The sequence below is a fragment of the Apostichopus japonicus genome, chromosome 15 (genome assembly GCF_037975245.1).
Source record: "Apostichopus japonicus isolate 1M-3 chromosome 15, ASM3797524v1, whole genome shotgun sequence".
NCBI lineage: Eukaryota > Metazoa > Echinodermata > Holothuroidea > Aspidochirotida > Stichopodidae > Apostichopus > Apostichopus japonicus.
Window position 1 is genome coordinate 226,771 of NC_092575.1, and position 21,682 is coordinate 248,452.

Sequence of the window (21,682 nt, forward strand, 5' to 3'; positions counted from 1 at the left end):
TGCAATTAGGGTTGGGCGATATTTGCTTATTAACGTCACGATAAATAGTTCAAAAATTATCTCGATAATTCGATAATTACGATAATTTTTCCTTGTTGTTTTTAGTGTGTTCGCGAACACACTAAAAGCAACTGCCGATTTCCCACCGGTGGTTTCGCGCAGCGAACATGCACACCAACCCCTGTTGCGTGCAAGCATAGTGTCGTGGGGTCCAGGGGCCCGCCTTAGCACCCGGTGGTGTCAAGGGGTGGAACCCCTTCTGTGGGGTTCCAGGGGGCGAAGGCCCCCGGAAAATTTTAGTATTTTTGCGTGTCTGGCGATAAAAAATTCGCAGTTGAGGATTCAAAATACTGACAACTTTTGGAATTTAAATTGTCACGAAACTGATGAAAATTTTAAAATGACAAGTTAGAGTAGCTATATTATGTGATAAAATGAAAAGAGATTTAATCTGTCTTACAATCTTTAAAAAGTTAAACTTACAAAACTGTCGATATTACGAAACAAATTACGTTCGGCAAAGCCCCGTTTCTAGACTGCCTAACAATGAACAGCGTGCACTATACGTACATCAGTTTACAACTGCAGTGTTTATCCCTACTAAAATATCACGGTAGGCTACATGTGATGCGAATTGTCACAGGTACCTTGCCAAACAACCCCCTGTCTAACACCTGTTTGTTAACATTTTTGGCACTTTTCCAAAAAAAAACCTTTCATGGAGTTAACTATTTTGGCTCCATTCTAGAATTAATTGGGTCAGTCAGTAAAGGATCGGTAAAGTTATGCGAAATATTATCTTAGACGTTCAAGAAGAGTAGGTAAATATCCCCGTAACATTAAGGTAAGTAAAACACACCTCAAGTCAACCGACTCCTCCGCATGAACAAAACAATCTATTCCCCATGATACACGAGGCACAGTCTATACCATACAGTCATAGCACAATATCAAGGCCCCAATAGCTACAGTATGGCCATCTTTATGAAAGTAAGAATCTTGTAATCCCATGTTTTAGGCCACTTGGCATGATTAACTAAATGCTAAATATTGTTTCCATGTCCTTGTAGAAAATGTCAACTTTGCAAAATACAATTAGTTGTGTTTTTGTTGTTACGTGAGATCCGTAACCGACGAAGTGGTTAGGCTATTTACTATTCACTTAACTATGGTAGGATATTAAAGGTTTTTTTTTTTTTTGGAAATTCTAGAAAATAAATCTTTTCCCCCGCTTAACACTAGATGTTGTCTTATGGTTTATTCAGAAATGGGTGTACTAGAGCCTTGTTTACATGATATTAGTTGCATTTAGCACGATATGCCAGTTTCGCGTGAATTTTTCGAAAGTATTTTGCTTGACCTTTCGTAAAATTTGAAAGGTGTACCAACTTACTGTTCGTACACAATTGGTAATTTCTCTACTGATTTTCAGAGTTTTTTCTCTATACAGTCAATGTTGTAAAGGACGGGTTTTTCACGAAGTTCAAAAGTCAGTAAATGAAGTTGATAAACTTTATTTCTTTTCAACTTTCTTAACCATGGAATGCTAGAATAACATTTACACTTAAAACGGAAAAAGGATAATCGCATTTTTCCACATTTATTTCAAATTTCTTTCACAAGAAATTATCGTCATTTGTTCAATCCTCAAAGAATATCGTTTTGAAAAAAATTATCGCGATCATAATAATTTTCGATATATCGCCCAACCCTAATTGCAATGTTCACCAAATTGATTACTGTGTGCACTGCGCGCGGCTGCCAAGCATGCGATTGGTGTACGTGACAACAACAAACGTTGAGTTACGTCATAACCCAAAGAGGTATAAACTACTGGAAGAAGCATCTGCCCTAGCTCCGCACCGATACTTGAACAGCGCCCACATCCCACAACATATATCATTAGCAATATCAGTTACGCGATGGTCCGTATCATAGTCAGTGGTATAGTACGGATGTATCAATGACCATGCTTCTAGTAATTTATACTGCCCGCACATACCTAGCGCCCGTTCGCGGACTACGACTGTCATAGATATGGTACATAATACGGCGCTGTGTAAAACATGCATTAGCAACTTGATTGCGATTTCCAGTTAGGCTATATTGGTGATGGAATAACGTAGCGATTCTTGATTCGCAGAACTTGCGAATCAACTAGGGAAATGATTCGCAAACAGGCTATTTCGACTCGCAAACTGCGATGCGAACCCAGTTAAAATATGCCCTGCATGAGTCACATAGAATAACAAGGTACATGTACAAACAATCTGTCACATACTGTACATGTCACATACTCTATATGTCATGTGTACAAACACTGGGCTACAATGAATCACATAGAATGACAAGGTACATTTACAAACAATCTGTCACATACTGTACATGTCACATACTACAAACACTGGACTACATGAGTCACATAGAATGACAAGGTACATGTACAAACAATCTGTCACATATTGTTCATGTCACATACTCTATATGTCATGTGTACAAACACTGGGCTACATGAGTCACATAGAATGACAAGGTACATGTACAAACAATCTGTCACATACTGTACATGTCACATACTCTATATGTCATGTGTACAAACACTGGGCTACATGAGTCACATAGAATGACAAGGTACATGTACAAACAATCTGTCACATACTGTACATGTCACATACTCTATATGTCATGTGTACAAACACTGGGCTACATGAGTCACATAGAATGACAAGGTACATGTACAAACAATCTGTCACATACTGTACATGTCACATACTCTATATGTCATGTGTACAAACACTGGGCTACATGAGTCACATAGAATGACAAGGTACATGTACAAACAATCTGTCACATACTGTTCATGTCACAAACTACAAACACTGGGCTACATGAGTCACATAGAATGACAAGGTACATGTACAAACAATCTGTCACATACTGTACATGTCACATACTCTATATGTCATGTGTACAAACACTGGGCTACATGAGTCACATAGAATGACAAGGTACATGTACAATCTGTCACATACTGTACATGTCACATACTCTATATGTCATGTGTACAAACACTGGACTACATGAGTCACATAGAATGACAAGGTACATGTACAAACAATCTGTCACATACTGTACATGTCACATACTCTATATGTCATGTGTACAAACACTGGGCTACATGAGTCACATAGAATGACAAGGTACATGTACAAACAATCTGTCACATACTGTACATGTCACATACTACAAACACTGGGCTACATGAGTCACATAGAATGACAAGGTACATGTACAAACAATCTGTCACATACTGTACATGTCACATACTCTATATGTCATGTGTACAAACACTGGACTACATGAGTCACATAGAATGACAAGGTACATGTACAAACAATCTGTCACATACTGTACATGTCACATACTCTATATGTCATGTGTACAAACACTGGACTACATGAGTCACATAGAATGACAAGGTACATGTACAAACAATCTGTCACATACTGTACATGTCACATACTCTATATGTCATGTGTACAAACACTGGGCTACATGAGTCACATAGAATGACAAGGTACATGTACAAACAATCTGTCACATACTGTACATGTCACATACTCTATATGTCATGTGTACAAACACTGGGCTACATGAGTCACATAGAATGACAAGGTACATGTACAAACAATCTGTCACATACTGTACATGTCACATACTCTATATGTCATGTGTACAAACACTGGGCTACATGAGTCACATAGAATGACAAGGTACATGTACAAACAATCTGTCACATACTGTTCATGTCACAAACTACAAACACTGGGCTACATGATCAAGTCACATAGAATGACAAGGTACATGTACAAACAATCTGTCACATACTGTACATGTCACATACTCTATATGTCATGTGTACAAACACTGGGCTACATGAGTCACATAGAATGACAAGGTACATGTACAATCTGTCACATACTGTACATGTCACATACTCTATATGTCATGTGTACAAACACTGGACTACATGAGTCACATAGAATGACAAGGTACATGTACAAACAATCTGTCACATACTGTACATGTCACATACTCTATATGTCATGTGTACAAACACTGGGCTACATGAGTCACATAGAATGACAAGGTACATGTACAAACAATCTGTCACATACTGTACATGTCACATACTACAAACACTGGGCTACATGAGTCACATAGAATGACAAGGTACATGTACAAACAATCTGTCACATACTGTACATGTCACATACTCTATATGTCATGTGTACAAACACTGGACTACATGAGTCACATAGAATGACAAGGTACATGTACAAACAATCTGTCACATACTGTACATGTCACATACTCTATATGTCATGTGTACAAACACTGGACTACATGAGTCACATAGAATGACAAGGTACATGTACAAACAATCTGTCACATACTGTACATGTCACATACTCTATATGTCATGTGTACAAACACTGGGCTACATGAGTCACATAGAATGACAAGGTACATGTACAATCTGTCACATACTGTACATGTCACATACTCTATATGTCATGTGTACAAACACTGGACTACATGAGTCACATAGAATGACAAGGTACATGTACAAACAATCTGTCACATACTGTACATGTCACATACTCTATATGTCATGTGTACAAACACTGGGCTTCATGAGTCACATAGAATGACAAGGTACATGTACAAACAATCTGTCACATACTGTACATGTCACATACTCTATATGTCATGTGTACAAACCATATCAATTCCTTAGCGCTCTTCCTTGTGCAGCGGCGGAAAGTCACAACAGTTACTACCAACACCCCTCGTTGACTTACTGTTAGGCCATGTTTTTCTTCACTGATAACAGTTCTTTCCTCATTTCATATCACTTTGTCTAAAACATCTTTAGAAAGGTGGAATAAATCTCTTCATATCTCTGTTGTTTCCTAGTTTCTATTTAGCATGGCACGATCGGACTTTGGGGGTTAAAAAATGTAAAATACGTAACTTTTGAAAACCAAAAGTCACACGTAAAACACACATGGCAACATGTAGCGTCGTGTGGCTTTTGAAACTCCCATTTTTGAAAGTTCAATTGTGTCACTATAACACTTGCCCTCCTCTTTGTCTAAATTGAATATGCATTACAAATGAGTGACAGATTCTGTACATATAAAAATTATTGTGATTGGTTCAAGTTTTCAATCGGACCTAGGGGTAACAAATGAGAGTCTTCGTTAGAAAATATCGACCTTCTAGCCCAACCTCGAGAGACGCTATTGTAGACGCCCGCGTGGTAGCGCCTAGTATAGGGGACTGTAACTACGCACTGTTTAATCGTTTATGTGTAATTGTATTAAAATTTGTTATTGTACTGTTAAGAACTCAAAATTAGTTTAAAAACACATTTATTGGTAGTTTTTTTTCACCCAAATTCCCATATACATTGAGAATGCATTAGTTTGCGTCACAGCAATATAAAAAACCCGCAACAGAATGGATCAGTCCAATCTTCCTGACCGCGTTGATCCACAGCGCTCACGTATGGGAGCGATGAGTCACACTTAATCCTTCAAAGAGCTTATATTGCAGTACTTTTTAGTGTCGTTTTGGGGGGTGAAGGAATTGATATGACTGGGCTACATGAATCACATAGAATGGCAAGGTACATGTGCAAACAATCTGTCACATACTGTACATGTCACATACTCTATATGTCATGTGTACAAACACTGGGCTACATGAGTCACATAGAATGACAAGGTACATGTACAAACAATCTGTCACATACTGTACATGTCACATACTACAAACACTGGGCTACATGAGTCACATAGAATGACAAGGTACATGTACAAACAATCTGTCACATACTGTACATGTCACATACTCTATATGTCATGTGTACAAACACTGGGCTACATGAGTCACATAGAATGACAAGGTACATGTACAAACAATCTGTCACATACTGTATATGTCACATACTACAAACACTGGGCTACATGAGTCACATAGAATGACAAGGTACATGTACAAACAATCTGTCACATACTGTACATGTCACATACTCTATATGTCATGTGTACAAACACTGGGCTACATGAATCACATAGAATGGCAAGGTACATGTGCAAACAATCTGTCACATACTGTACATGTCACATACTACAAACACTGGACTACATGAGTCACATAGAATGACAAGGTACATGTACAAACAATCTGTCACATACTGTACATGTCACATACTCTATATGTCATGTGTACAAACACTGGGCTACATGAGTCACATAGAATGACAAGGTACATGTACAAACAATCTGTCACATACTGTACATGTCACATACTACAAACACTGTGTACATGAGTCACATAGTCTAATGACCTACATTCTACATACCTGTTATGTTGGTAGAATGGAACACACAGAATGATGTTAACATCTACTTACAACATATGGTCACATAATGGTTCCAATTCTACATTTATGTGACATGTGCAAACATTGTGCCAGATTGACCATTTAGAGTAAGGTATATTGTGATTGGACAGCTGTCTCCAATGTGTTATCACAGGGGACATTGCATTCAACACAGCATATTGTCATACTGTCATACTGTATGACAATAACTTTAGTATATTATGGTAGAGCACAGTCTCCAAAGCACATTGATGGGATACTGTCCCCAATGTACAGTGTTGTGATAGCTTGGACACTGTCTAAAATAAGCTGTGATAGCTAGAATGTCTGCACTGTACTAAAATTGTGATTGCTACAAAACTAAAGCAGAGTGTTTAATATCTGATGGTGTTATTATATCATCCTCCCTCATTTCCCTAGATGCAGTGCAGACAAAAGATAATTCAAAAACACTTTCAGCAGACTTACGTTAATAGTTAGAGTTAATTTTGTGATTCTGTGCAGAGGACTGTGGAGTAGAGCTGCAAGAAAAATGAGACAGAGAAACAAAATTAAAACAGGATGACCAATTATTGGCCAAATATAAAATTACATTATATACAATATGAATAAACATGTAGCTAATGTAGGTATATATATAAACTGTACATACCAACCTGGATGCTACATACATCTGATCAGGGAAAGTGAAACTTAGTTGACCACTAGTTCTCTCACAGCTGGCTCAATCAACTACAGAGTTCAATCACACAGCAGGTACGAGGAAATGCAGTGTAATGAAAGCCTGCTGTAAACATATATAGCTTACCAATATAATGCAGCCATATGCATAGTGTATAAATGAGATGAAACTATAGTTTTGGTGCACTTAGTTTGACATCTTGGAGGATGTACACTATGGCACTATTCAATTCAGTTCAACTTTATTTCAATCAACAATGTTCAAAGAATTTACAGTGACATGTTCCTACAATAGAATTAAAACATGATAAATGGTTGAGGGGATTACACAAGGAAGCTACTAAAAGCTTGTGTGATGTGAATCCCAGTTTACAAAGAACAAAGAAAACATGCTCAGGACTGGAAAAGAACAATACAGTAAACAGAATAAAGGACGAAACATTAAACAGAATGAAAAGGCGAAACTATACTTAGACTGTTGAGGCAATCAACAACAAACCCACTCATTCAATACACCAATGATGTACGTAGCCTATTACAATAAGATGCGTTTCATACCCCAGCCATACACATGATTTCAACTGAAAATGAGGGAGGGATGAGGGGATAATGTATTGTATGACCGAATGGCTAAGGGGTGGGAGTCCTTGTGAAGCTGCACTCGATAAAATAAATGATTGGAAACATTCTCATTCTTGTTTTACTTATTTTCTACAGATATTGGATGATTCTAAAATTTCTAAAAATCTGAATTGTGTTTGTACAGCAATAAACAAAGACAGGTACAGTACCTAGGTCTGTGTAACGTTGAATCCCTAAATATATAACAGCAGGATCAAAGACAGAAACAGTACCTAGGTCTGTGTAACGTTGAATCTCTAAATATACAACAGCAGGATCAAAGACAGGAACAGTACCTAGGTCTGTGTAAGGTTGAATCCCTAAATATACAACAGCAGGATCAAAGACAGGAACAGTCTAGGTCTGTGTAAGGTTGATGTACTCTAAATATACAATAGCACGATCAAAGACAGGAACAGTACCTAGGTCTGTGTAAGGTTGAATCTCTAAATATACAACAGCAGGATCAAAGACAGGAACAGAACCTAGGTCTGTGTAAGGTTGAATCCCTAAATATACAACAGCAGGATCAAAGACAGGAACAGTCTAGGTCTGTGTAAGGTTGATGTACTCTAAATATACAATAGCACGATCAAAGACAGGAACAGTACCTAGGTCTGTGTAAGGTTGAATCTCTAAATATACAACAGCAGGATCAAAGACACGAACAGTACCTAGGTCTGTGTAAGGTTGAATCCCTAAATATATATTTTGTGTTTGATATTCAAACAATCTTCATTGTTATGCATAATTGTTTCCTTAATGCACTGTGCATGTTTCACCATTGTTTTCATGCCCTATGTTGAAATATATTAAGAGTATATGGACTTAATGCCGTGATGTGGAAGAACTAGTTAAACTGACATTTCAATGAGGCATAGTATATAGTGTACTGTACATGGGGTACATGATATTATATAGTATACAGCATATGGTATACACTACCCAGCCAGCATGCCCAGCTGGGGCCCAATTGGGTTTCACTCGGTTGAATTGGGCCTGGTTGGGCCAGGGCCAGCCCACTCAGTGCCCATTCGGGCACAATACAGTTTGGCCCTTCTGGTTAACATACTTCAAAACATTATTGAGATGTTCAACACATACTTGTTTTTTTGCTTTGGAAAGCTTAGGTTCTTCCTTAGGCCACCAATCCTTGACAACAGTTAATTCATTAACGTAGTGGCCCAATTGGGACAGACTCGGTTTTTGATCAGGTTGGCCCTCATGTATGGCCCGCTTCGGGCCCATTCGGGAGCAAGACGGTTTCACCAGGGGCTTTCTGTGACTGCGTCGAGTGGGGGGGGGGGGTGTACGGACCCAAATTTACCGACCAAAATTGATTGTTAGCAATCTCGCTCGAAAAAATGAGGTTAGTCTGCGAAAAATATGTTAAATTGGTAAGATTGTTAGCCGAAAAAACTGACAAGAAAAGAAAAAGAAAAGAAAGAAGGTCATCAGTATATTTGATTTTACCGAGGAACTCACGAACACCCCCCACACCCCCCCCCGTACGGTACGCCCCTGGGTTTCACTCTTTCGGCTGACCTACTTCAATGTATATATCTCATTTCCACACTGCACTATCGTTATGACAAAGCCAACTGGCAACACTGATTCCCGAATTAGGCGCGTTTTTTTGCCACCAATACGTATCGCGCTCCATATGCCCTCACGTGATCATTCTACGGCAATAAAGCTAAAGAAATGACCGAAAACGCTTTCCGAAATCCGATATGAACCAACGAAATCCATCAAAATAATTCAATTCACAATTGATAATTCAATCATTCACTCAAAAGGAGTTGGTACTCGGTGAGTATTTTGGAACAATTTTTTTTCTGTGAGGGTGTGACTCATTTGGGTGAATTTGTAGCAAGTTTATTTCCTTGCACCCTCATCTCCGGAAGTGTAAACTTTCTGTGACGGGTTTCCTCGTTTGGAAAATACTCTAAGGGACTCACCAGAGGAATACATGCGTCATCTTAGCTTGGGACCTCCGCGACATGTGGATTATTACTATTACGAGTACCAGCTGACCTTTATTAATATACTTAATTACAGCTCTACACGCATATCTTTACCTCGGGAACTTCAACCCTTAATATCTATATTTGTTCGGACATTGCCCGCTCGTGTAATTTACTGCTCCGCGAGCTCTTGGCCTAACGATCACCTCCTGTCCGCGTCGCAGGTGATTATTGTTTATCAGCGTAGCCTAGCGTGGTTGCTGTTCATAGGATGGTAAGCCTAGGCACCCTATAGTCTACTACTACTTCGCGCCACCTTCTGGAAGTTCCAACCACGACTTGGCGTAAAGATTCTCACGCCACCGATCTAAGCTTGGACTGAGCGACAGTGCACTGTGTGTATTTTCGTGTATTGGAGGACCGACCACTTTTCATTTAATTTTACTAGACGGACTGATCCAAATTATTAGATCAGAGGTTTGTTTTACAATACCCTTAATCTAGTATAAGTTATAGCATTATCAGGCAACTAGCCTAGACCTAATGGCATGTCATTTCGTGTATTACTCGCGACAGCCTATCCTTACGGTCTACATAGACTTAGACTTTTACAGTTGCAGAGCAATCGCGGTTGGTGTAATATTATAAACTTTTCATAGATAAGTCTCCTTGTTCGTTTTCAAATACACCTGTCTCGTAGTGGATCACCACGCATTAATTTTCTCGTTGTAACCGATTCAACGGCATATTCTTTCGATCACTATCGTAGGCCTGAAGGACCTGTACGTAGCATAGACTTTGTAATTAGAAGAGAAGAGGAGCCACTGTTGCAGACTTGCTTCTGTATACCATAGATAAGCTACGTCACTATCCTACCAACGACTGGGTCATTCTTCGCTGTGCTGCAGGCATTTAACAACCTTACGGAATTCGCCAGCAATTCTTCAGGTCACAGAGTTCTCCGTCGATCTCCAGTTACTGCTCCTTGGCTAATCTCACGTCTCCAACATTTTAAGGACGCTGTTCAACGAGAGCACCCACCCATTATTGTTGCCTTTATTACTATTCCTACAGCCTCCTTTGTTAAGTTCCGGGAAAGTAGGCAGCTGTTTTCGCCAATACTCACTACTGAACAACTCAAGGCCTGTCAACACGATCTCGACAATCAATTGGACGCAGTCAACCTATTCATCCATTGTTTCAATCATCAACCGCAAGACAATTTCAACATTCGTAAATATGTATTTTTCATGTTCAAACTTTTTTTACATTTTTGTAGATTAAAGGGGGCATTTATTCAAACTGTAGTTCACCTATCTGATACTTAGAGCATTGAAAATCATATCGGTAGCCCTATTTCCATATTCATAGCATGTTCAGTTACCAAGATATGACTGTTTGCAGTTTGTTATTTAATAGGAGTAGAATGGCCACACCATATTTTTCATGTCAATACCTGGCTATTACTAAAAGTATTATATTTCCCTTTGAAATATATATAATATGTTTCCACACATTCCTTACATGTGAAATAAATAATTTTGTGTAAACATCATCTAAATCCCAAGTGCTGACATAACATGTTAACATTTTAGAACGGATAGGGTTATAACTTCCATGTTTATATGACTATGAATAACAATTTAAAACATAGGAATTGCTACAAACCTAAGGAACTGATGTCATCAAATATTAGTGTTGCCGTTCTATTTGATTTCTTAGGAATTTTCCAAATGCTCATATTCTGTCGCACTCAATTTTTCCAACTGTCGCACTCTAATTTTCACATATTCTTGTAATTTGTGAGTGTCCTAAAATTTTCGGTCAAAATTGACCTTTAATCAGTCATATTTACCACGTTTTCCTTGTCATATTGAGAAATTGTATCTCGCGATCCTTATACTCCACCATAACAAAACTTTGTATGATTTTGAATATTCTAAAAGAAATGCCTAGAACTACTGTACAACGTTCAGCTTCAATTTGGTTAATTTACGTATTAATTTTGCTATTAGGTGGGTTGACCCTGTTCACTAGCTTACATTGGCACTATGGTATGTACAATTGAAACACTCAATGCTAATCTATGGAAGCTTAAAAGTGCCATCAACATAAGAAAAACTTTGCCCATAAATTGACATTTTTCAGTCTATTGTTTAGATAGCAAAATAAAATCTTATCAAATATCAGAAAATGTTGGATTGCTCAGTTTCTTTAACTGAGCAATTGAAAAATTTTCTGAAAAACGTTTAATTGAAAACTAATCATATCTCGTCAATTGGACATTTTTCTGCAAAATGTTTAATTGACAACTTATCATATCTCGTCAATTGGAAATGTTGCTGCGAAATGTTCAATTGTTCACTTCATTCCATCTGAGCAATTGAAATATTTTCTGCACAATGTTTAATTAACAACTTATGGTATCTCATCAACTCAACATAAACATTTTTCTGCAAAATGTTTAATTGTTCATTTCATTCCAAATTCTCAGCTGGAATGAAGTGAACAATTGAAATTGTTTCATGTGAGTGATAAATAGCCCCCCCCCCCCCCCCAGGAAATAATATTAAGCGTGTTAGTAAAAAGCACTGTATTTTTTGGTAATTCACTATGTCGTCGCATATAATTTGTTGAAAAAAAAAGTTTTCCCTTTCGTTACATTAACATAGCTGTTGTAGTCAGTAGTCTATGTAGCCTTCAAGCAGATAACTATACTCAGTTGCTTACTGTGTAGTGAGGGCCAGTGGTACAGATGTATCGAAAAATAATTCTGCATAATTCCACATGGTAATGTTGATGAGTAGTACGGGGGGGGTACAAGGCAGCAGTTGGAATTTTCTGGCTCCAAAATCCATCCAGTTGGAATTTCAGCCACTACACCCCCCCCCCCCCCCCCCGATCATCAGGCGTGGGAGATGGGATGGATAGCTACTGGCATGATTTTTAAAGCTTGATAACATACATAAATCACATTTTGAGTACACTTGCCCTTTAATGTGAATTTTTATGCTTAGTACTAAACCATTCCATTCTTTTTCATAGTGTCGTATCTACATTAAACGATTATACACCTTAATTCTTGCTCATCAATGTTCTTTATTCTAGAGTACATCCATCCATTTATATTTTTGTGTTTTCCAGATTTACTGTAGCAATATTTGTTATTACCTATGTCATTATCTTGTCATAAAACATAGAAGATGTTTATTCTCACCTTGCCAGAAAAAGTAAAAGTTCCGCTTTCGGTCACGATTTTAAATGAGTTCATGTTTTTATGATTCCATTTGATCTAGAGGATACATACTGTTGGCCCTGAGCAACATTAGCATTGCATTTGCAATGCAAAAGTATGTGCAATATATAGCATCTTGCCCTCATCGTTAACATTTGCAGGGTTTGCCTGGACATTCTATTCTTTCTCCAAATGCCAAAATGCTCCCTCCAATTAGGATGCATATAGTTTCAGTTCTGAGAGTTTCATATTTTTTCTTTAAATTAAAATGTAATTATGGAGTTTATGAATTATTGTTTAGTTTTCATTGTTGTCTTCTTAATATATTTCAATGAATGTACACATGAATACATTTGTTTTTATTTGGATTTGTTTCTGAGGCAATTAATCTCTGCTGTATCACGACAGTACATGAACGGTTCAAGTGTTATTGATTCAACAACCTACTATAATATGTGGTACACAAGTGCAACCAAGCTACTGTATATCCAGCTCTTCTCTCGTCCTTTGGATGATAGGGGCGACTACACTTTCACGCTGAGACAAACTTATGACTTTTACAAACACTTCCTGCATGCTCCCAGGGCTGTTATTTTACGTCCCCATCCCATGGTCGAGATTGAAACTTGGCCTTCAGCCACTTTCCCCGAATGCTGAGAGGTGGTAAACCTGTAGATAACTGAACTATTTTAAGGGACACAGTGAAACAGCTGGGCTTAAAATTTGGACCACACAGTTGGCCCAGTTGGGCCCAGTGTGGGTTTCACTTGGGTCAAGCCCAATCAACTGGGCCCGAAATGGGTCCCATTTGGGCCCCATGCAGTTAGCCTGATTGGGCACAGTATAGGTTCTGTGTGGGCCAAAACAATTGGGGCCCAGAATGGGTCCCAGGTGGGCCCCATACAGCTGGCCCGGTTGGTCCCCGTATGGGATTGGTTTGGGCCCCAATCAGTCTCGCCCAACTGGGACCAGTTTGGGCCACTCGTGGGCCCCAATCTGTTTGGCCCAATTGGGCCCTGTGTGGAACGGAATGACAAATCTGAATGGGCCCCAATTGGGAAGCCCAATTGGGGCCCACTTGGCAGCCCGAGTGAAACCCAATTGGGCCCCAACTGGGCATGCTGGCTGGGTATTACAGTATATTATATACTGTATATACAGTAGTATATAATATAAAGTATGCAGTATATAGTGCACAGTAAATAGTATACAGTATATATAGTGTACTATACATACAGTAGTAGTATACAGTATAAAGTATATAGTATATGTTATAGAATTAATTATACTGTATAGTATATAGTATACATATATAGTATATAGTATACTATGAGTAATATATAGTTAACTCTGCATAGTATATAGTACAGTATACAGCAGGCCTCGACAATTTTTTTAATACTACTCACCAACTGGCGACCGAGTCTAAAATTCTACTCGCCAAAACGTTAAATTTACTCGCCATTTTTTCTCGCTAAGTGTTTGTGTTATATAAGCCTAGGTAGTATGGCCTAACTTAAGATATCGCGTTCTAGTGTCGCTGTTAGTTGTTTACAGCAAAAACGATCTATTTCAATTGTGTTCGTCAAAGTGTTTTAAAACATGATATATATAAAAATATGAAACATTGTTTATGACTATTAACTTGGCTCATAATTTAATTTTAAGCCTATCGTGTAAAGGCAGTGAGCGAATGTGCCACTCGCCAAAATGTCGAGCGTAATGCATTTTTTGCTCGCGAGTCGCAAAATTCTAGTCGCCATTTGCGAGTTGGCGACCGTATTTGTCGAGGCCTGGTATACAGTATATATAGTATACTGTATATAGTATACAGTAGGATGAACTGACTTTAACACTGTCTAATTTGATCTGGATACTCAATTATGACCTTTGAACTGTTATAAAGATGTCATTCTATATAGATCAAGATAATAAACAAAGCATTAGAAATAGTGAGACTGATGATACTGTAAGCTGGCTGAAGCTGTAACATGCATGAGTCACCAAGTGCAATACTTCTACAATGTATCAATTCATTTGTTTCTCTTCCTTGTAACGTTTGCAACTGTACACTGTATTGTTTAATTTTAATATGAAACTTGTGTGACAATTAATGCAGTAATTAACAGTTCAGTGTAGTATTTAGTATGCCATTTCCTCTAAAGTATCATGCAATATATGATAGCTAATCATAGGTGTGTTTCTGTCAACATGACTTTTCTATCCTTTTCAATGGAATGGGAGGGTGAGACGGAGGGGGAGGGGCAGGGGAGGGGGAGGGGGAGAGGGAGAGGGAGGGGAATAAAAGAGAAATGAGTAAAGGATGGCATAGGATGAGTAAAGAGTATGAAAAGTCTGTACCTGGAAAGTTTTACAAATTTCAACACAGTCCACCAATTGGAAGACTAAACCAGGGATAATTTACTGTAACTGTACAGTACTACAAACACCAATCACTGGATGACTACTTAAAGGTATTCAGTATAGGCCCCAAATTATAGCACCCTTTAATTGCTAGAAGTTTTCAAAAAGTACTTTCCTGGAGGTCTTTACTCTCCAAATTGTTCTCGGACATTTTTAAGGAACTCAAAATATGATTGAATGTCCCAACTAAGGAAAATTTCTTTGAAGGTTGTAATGAAAACAGTTTAAGACTTTTGACAAAAGATGACCATATTTGAATATCTAGCATATTTGGGGCCAATACAGCATATCTTTAATGCTCTACAGTACTTTTCTTGTCACAATGGATATTCTTATAAACCATTACATCATAAAGTTCAACACAGTTCAATTGGAAGACTAAGCCAAGGATAATTTACTTTAACTGTACATACTGTAATGTACTACAAACACCAATTACACTTGATAACTACTTCATGCTATAAAGTATTTCTTGTCACAACGGATTATAACATTATCAGTGCTATAGCAACTCCTTGAGTCTCATGGAAGGCTGAGTAAACAAATATAAGTCACAGCAGTTTCACTTATACACAGGAAAAGGTAGCAAAGACTGTGGCAGTTTTATTTCCTTTATTCTATGAAAAGTTGCAGCGTAATGGTACCTATTACTGTGCCAAGGAGAAAATGCACTGACCTTCAATCGCACTGCTATTGTAGCAGGCACAACAATGAACAGACACTAACCTGTAGTGTACGTATACAGCCATCATAGATTTAATGTGTGTCACAACAGTTGTATTTCATAGGAGCACTTGCAATAGAGTTTAAATGAATCACAGCTGCTCAAGATACATTATTTACTCTACCAAGTACAATAAGCACTTAATTTTAATTAGATAAACATACCAAACTTTAACCTTCTTGAAAGTCTGGTACATCAAATCTTATTCAGTGGTGATGAAAAACACAGAATCAGAGCAACTCAATACCAAACTTCTTTACATTTTCAACAATCTTCTCAGGCTAATAGGGACGGCAGTGATTTGCAAGGCTCCTAAAAACAGTATGATCAATATATGAGATGGCATATAGAGTACAATGATTAAGAATGGTGTCATGAACTATGGTGCACTCAAGAACTAACCAAAAACTGACAATTATTTATTCAAATGCCAAGTTAATTCTTCAAATAATATAACTTTAGCAATATACCATACATGTATATCTCTACAGTATGTTACACACCGGTTAAAACTATTAGACAATTTCTGCAGAAGCATCATCACCAATTTTTGTGGTATATTACAGCGCATTCTATTTAATATATGGGATATTGCTGAAATTGATGAGGTATGCCTCTGCGGGAATTACAGTCCTTATATATTATAATAGTAAAAAAATCAAATACAACAGGAAAAGTCTCCATTCTGATGAGATGTACACAATAACAGTTGAGCTTATAGGAACTACCTACAACAAATAAATAAATGAATGTATACGAATGATGATTTGGTCCTGCTGAGCTGGTTTTGGAAAGTTAAATCCACTTTTAAATGTCCCTTTAGTGAGAAACACATTAAGAGAAGTGACATAGACTCTACATTGCAATTTTGCTACAATTGTAAGTTTTGAAACTACATTTTTTATGTAACTTGCAGGATTTAGATTTACTGTGTGTGGAAGGGTCTAATAATGAGGTTGTGATACAGACAGCAAGCACTGGGTACAGGAATGGGATAGTGAGATACAGAAATGAAGTCAAGGACAGAGTAAGCTACTGCATGCAACATTTTCTGTCGCAAAGTACAATAGAATGTAGTGAAGCAATATGGTCAAAAGTCTAAGTTTATGATGAGGGGTTTAAATATCTAGAGGTCAAAGTGAAGGTAAAACAGCGCAACTGTACTCCGTTGAAATGCTATTTGGACATGTCCACTGTAGCTCTCCTTCAACTAAAAGCAGTGAAGTTATAATAAAGAGCAGTCCACTGTAGCTCTCCTTCAACTGAAAGCAATTAAGTTATCATAAAGAGCAGTCAACTGTAGCTCTCCTTCAGCTGAAAGTGGTGAAGTTATATTAAAGAGGAGTCTACTTTAGCTGTCCTTCACCCAGCTTCAAGGATTACTGGAAACAGGTTGTATGTGTCATATGACTCTGTTAAGCTGGGTTTCCATGAATCAGGATATGCTCCCAACAATTCCAATTAAACAGACAGTTTACCCATAATATTTGTGACCTTTTCCATAGCCTCTATAATCAAAAGCAAATATCACTTTACTGCTATAACACTTCTCCTGTTTTGAAATACAAAGATTTCAAAAGTGAAACTTCAAAATTACTGAAAACATGCACCATATGTAAGCTATATGGATCATCATAATCAATGACCTACTAGCATCCCTGACCCGAGCAGCAGCCAATGTTAGCTCACAAATCAACAAAGACATAGCTTCAAATACCAGCTAGACACCATAATATGACCAATACATTCTGTTTCTGAACAATTTATCTTCCCTATATCCACTCTGCCTATGAATGCCACCCCCGACCCCCCCCCCCCCCACAGAGAAATCAGTGATGTCTCTCTCCTCTAAACAAACACTTTACATGAGGAAGGCATTTCAACATCAACCATCCAAATCAGATGCAACCATAATATGATATCCCTGCTGTGAATGCTGTCTTCCTAGCTGTACACTTTAACAATAATGAGTGCACACTAAAGAATACTCAAATTTCTTTATAGTCAAGAGAGGGTTTAGATTTGTCACCCAAGCAAAGAACACCATGATGGAACTTCAGTTGATCCTTAGTCTCAATGACACGAAGAGGAATGAATCACAGTATTTCACACCCCGGCAAAGTGAACCTCACATCAAACATGCAAAATTATGTTATTGCATTTAATAATAGCCTAAATGTTTTCATTATAAGCCAACATGCCTATGCTGCATGCATATGATTCATTTGTATACACGTTTGGACAATTCTTTTGTTTAAAACCTTCAACAAGGCCCAAGGTCAAAACATTTGTTTTATGTCATGACAATTAATGATGCAAAAAGATTTCTCAGATTAAATAAAGAGTGAGATTGAATGTTCATTTAACAAACAAGAATAGATTAATGCCCATAAAAGGAGTTAAGAGATAATATTCATGATCACCTTAAGGAATGTCTGTGGTTACTCTTAACTGAGAAACTTTTCTTAAACTGGGAAGGAGATTCCCCAAAGTTTTTCCAATTCCAACTGCATTTGTTGTTTATACCGATTACCGATTATTTCTTTCATAATCGGGCTGATTCCGATTATTTAATAAAGAGAAAATATCCTGTTTATACGAAATCAGCAATCAAGTATGTGATAGAAATAATTATTGTTGTGCTTTTCCTCTGTATCCTCTTTCTTTCATTGTACTTAATGTAAAAAAGTGCTCTTATGTATCCTTTTGTATTTACCAAATCACCTCTGGGGTTTGCGGAAAGAAAATATAGAGTTTTTTACAAATTTCCAAAATACAAAAATATGACATCCTACCAAGTAAGCACTGTGCTAAGCGAATGGCCTAACCAACTCGACGTGTATGTCACCTGTTAATGGCTTGAAATGCGCTAAGAATAGTTACCCAAAATATCCATCTCAAATGGTACCTCAGACTAACCATCCATCTTCAGCCTTTACCAAAGTGTAAATTTTAATTACATATTTCTTACATTCAGACATTAGTTTGTACTTATTTCCAGTATTATTCCGTTTATAGACAAATAGAAATGTTACGAACTTGAAGTTAAAAATCCTTATTCGTTACCTATTTAATTCCATTCAAGTTCAATTAGAAAATTTAAACTTAGGCCAATCAAACTGAACAGCAAATGGTACCATCGTAACTTGTTTGCAATTACTGTAGAATGTTACCAGATTGATGTAAAGAAATCATAACAACTAAACACTACTCCAAAATTATTTTTCCACATGAAAAATTTGCATTTACTTGTGCATAATTGATTTGAGCAAAATTGTAGACCGTATTCCGAGACCTGTTTACAATGTTACAACCTAGTATTAGGCCTAATGCAAAGGTGGATTCGATCAGCATTTTTGCGGAAATTAAATCATTTTTGAGGGCATTGCGGCAAATATCGAAAGGTTGAAAAGAAATGGAGATAAGAGGGTCCACGGTAAAAGGGAGGTGATGGGCAGGGAAGTATGACCCTTTGCAAATTGGGAGAAAAAGAAACATCGTATTACAAATTAGTGCATCAAATACTGCACTATGGAGCATTTCATGCCTCAACATAACCTATACTGTACTCAGCTAATCAACATAGGCCTTATCCAGCACATTCTTTAATTCCCAGAATCAGTATTGTTACCAATTCCGATTATGTTCCGTTTATGCAATAATCGGCCCGATTCCAATCCGATTATCATTTGAACACTAATATTTATAGTAGCTTTCTGCGGTATGACAGGCCTAATCTAACCTCTTGAACCATTAAACAAGAAGGTATCAATCACAAAGGCAATAAAACCGTAGGCCAGTGATTAATATACCTACCTTTGCTTTTACCACAAACAATATTCTACCTCTACAGGTCAACAAAAAATGATGTCCATTATTCATATAGAAAAAACATACTAATCAGAGATCAGAAACACTATGATTATAGAAAAGAAAAAATAAACATTACAGAGACAAAGGAACATCTATTTCATCTTTATATCACTGCACAAATATGTTTACTGGGCCACTCAAATTGGTGACTTTTACATCCAGAGAGAGGATGTTTTCTGGTGATCCTTTACAATGAAAAGCAAATGTCATCAGCCAATTAAAGCAAACTGTGAACAAAGCCTGCAATAGATCTTATATGGACATCTGTAGAGGTACTGCACAAACTTAATACTAGAATAACATTGATGTGCAGTTCTTATGAGCCTCACTTGAATCATAGAGGAATCATTTCTGTTTATATACTAGAATTCAACTAATAGGCAGCATAGACTCATAGACCATAACAAGCAAGAAATCTGAAAGATAAAACTCCTAATAAATGGGACCCTTTGGTACCCTGGACAGTAATGAAATGACAACAACAAAAGACCTAAAGTGAGATGGAAATGAAAGACATGTAGTGTTGTGAAATTAAATAACATCTTAAATCTAGAATTCAGAAAACTATCTGGTTGTCTTTTGGAATTACGGAGAATGTTTAATTCATGATAGCTCCTACATTCATGTGTGTACAGGCTCTAACGTATGGCTTCATTTCCCTGTTTAGGTTAATAATATGGACGTACCTTCCAGAGTACGGGACTCTCCATTGGGTAGTCTTCCTCTAGTGTTATTTTGGAATTACAGAAAATGTTTAATTCATGATAGCTCCTACATTCATGTGTGTAGAGGCTCTAACGTATGGCTTCATTTCCCTGTTTAGGTTTATAATATGGACATACCTTCCAGAGTAAGGGACTCTCCATTGGGTAGTCTTCCTCTAGTGTTATTTGCGATTGCTCTAAATTCTTCCTTTTCTTCTTTCAGAGTTGTGAAAGCTCTCTTGTAGTTGGATGCATACTCTTCATGTATGTAGAATTGACTTGCCTGAAGAAATCAGAAAGTAAATTAAGTTTGACGCATAAAACTAAAATCAACAGCTAGGGTTAATCCCACCCATGACCCTCCCTCATTGAATATTACTACACCACGTCTGGTCCACTTTGTTAGAACATTCAAATATATTCTCTGTAAATTGATATACATGTGGTAAATCCATGCATGCATCTATTACTGGTGTGTAACAATTTTTGACTGGATGTGGGAAGAAAGTATATTCCAGAACTTGACCCAAACAACAGGAGAACAAAGGGGTACCAACTGACAGGTCTACTAGAGAGAGAAGCAAATCCATTTCCACAAAAGAAAAAAGAAAAAAAAATAAGAGTTATGAGAGAAGACAGCATTCCAAGGACAGCCTAACAGCAAGTAACTGCCCTTAATGGGTCAGGTATACATTAATAGAGGGACAGCCTAACAGCAAGTCACTGCCCTTAATGGGTCAGGTATACATTAATAGAGGTGGGTAGAGTGCAGGGTTAAGGGGGAGGGGCAATGGAGAAAGTATAGTACCAAGTATCTAAAGCAGTCTCCAAATGCCTTCTCTGGACTCCAGTCAGTCAACTTTGGTTCCAGACGTTTCAGGAAGGACTGGTGTACTTCACACAGTTCTGGTATCCGGAAAAACAGAGTATCAAACTCCTCTCGAGTAAGAAAAGCTTCAGATAGTGTCATGTTGGCCCGGAACGAATCTGATATCTGCA

At 37.6% G+C, this 21,682-nt stretch overlaps 1 protein-coding gene across 2 annotated transcripts in view; it reads right to left on the reverse strand.

The window, feature by feature from the left end:
• LOC139980937 (active breakpoint cluster region-related protein-like) overlaps positions 1–21,682 on the reverse strand; it is an 84,282-nt gene that overhangs the window by 32,987 nt on the left and 29,613 nt on the right. For both annotated transcript variants that reach the window (XR_011797743.1, XM_071992993.1), the window contains exons 4-6: positions 21,492–21,677; positions 20,822–20,966; positions 6,923–6,975 (exon numbers count right to left, since the gene is read on the reverse strand). Coding sequence is in view for 1 of the 2 variants with exons in the window: in XM_071992993.1 (XP_071849094.1) it covers positions 6,923–6,975; positions 20,822–20,966; positions 21,492–21,677 (384 nt within the window). In the remaining variant the exon portion in view is untranslated. The remainder of the gene's footprint in view (positions 1–6,922; positions 6,976–20,821; positions 20,967–21,491; positions 21,678–21,682) is intronic.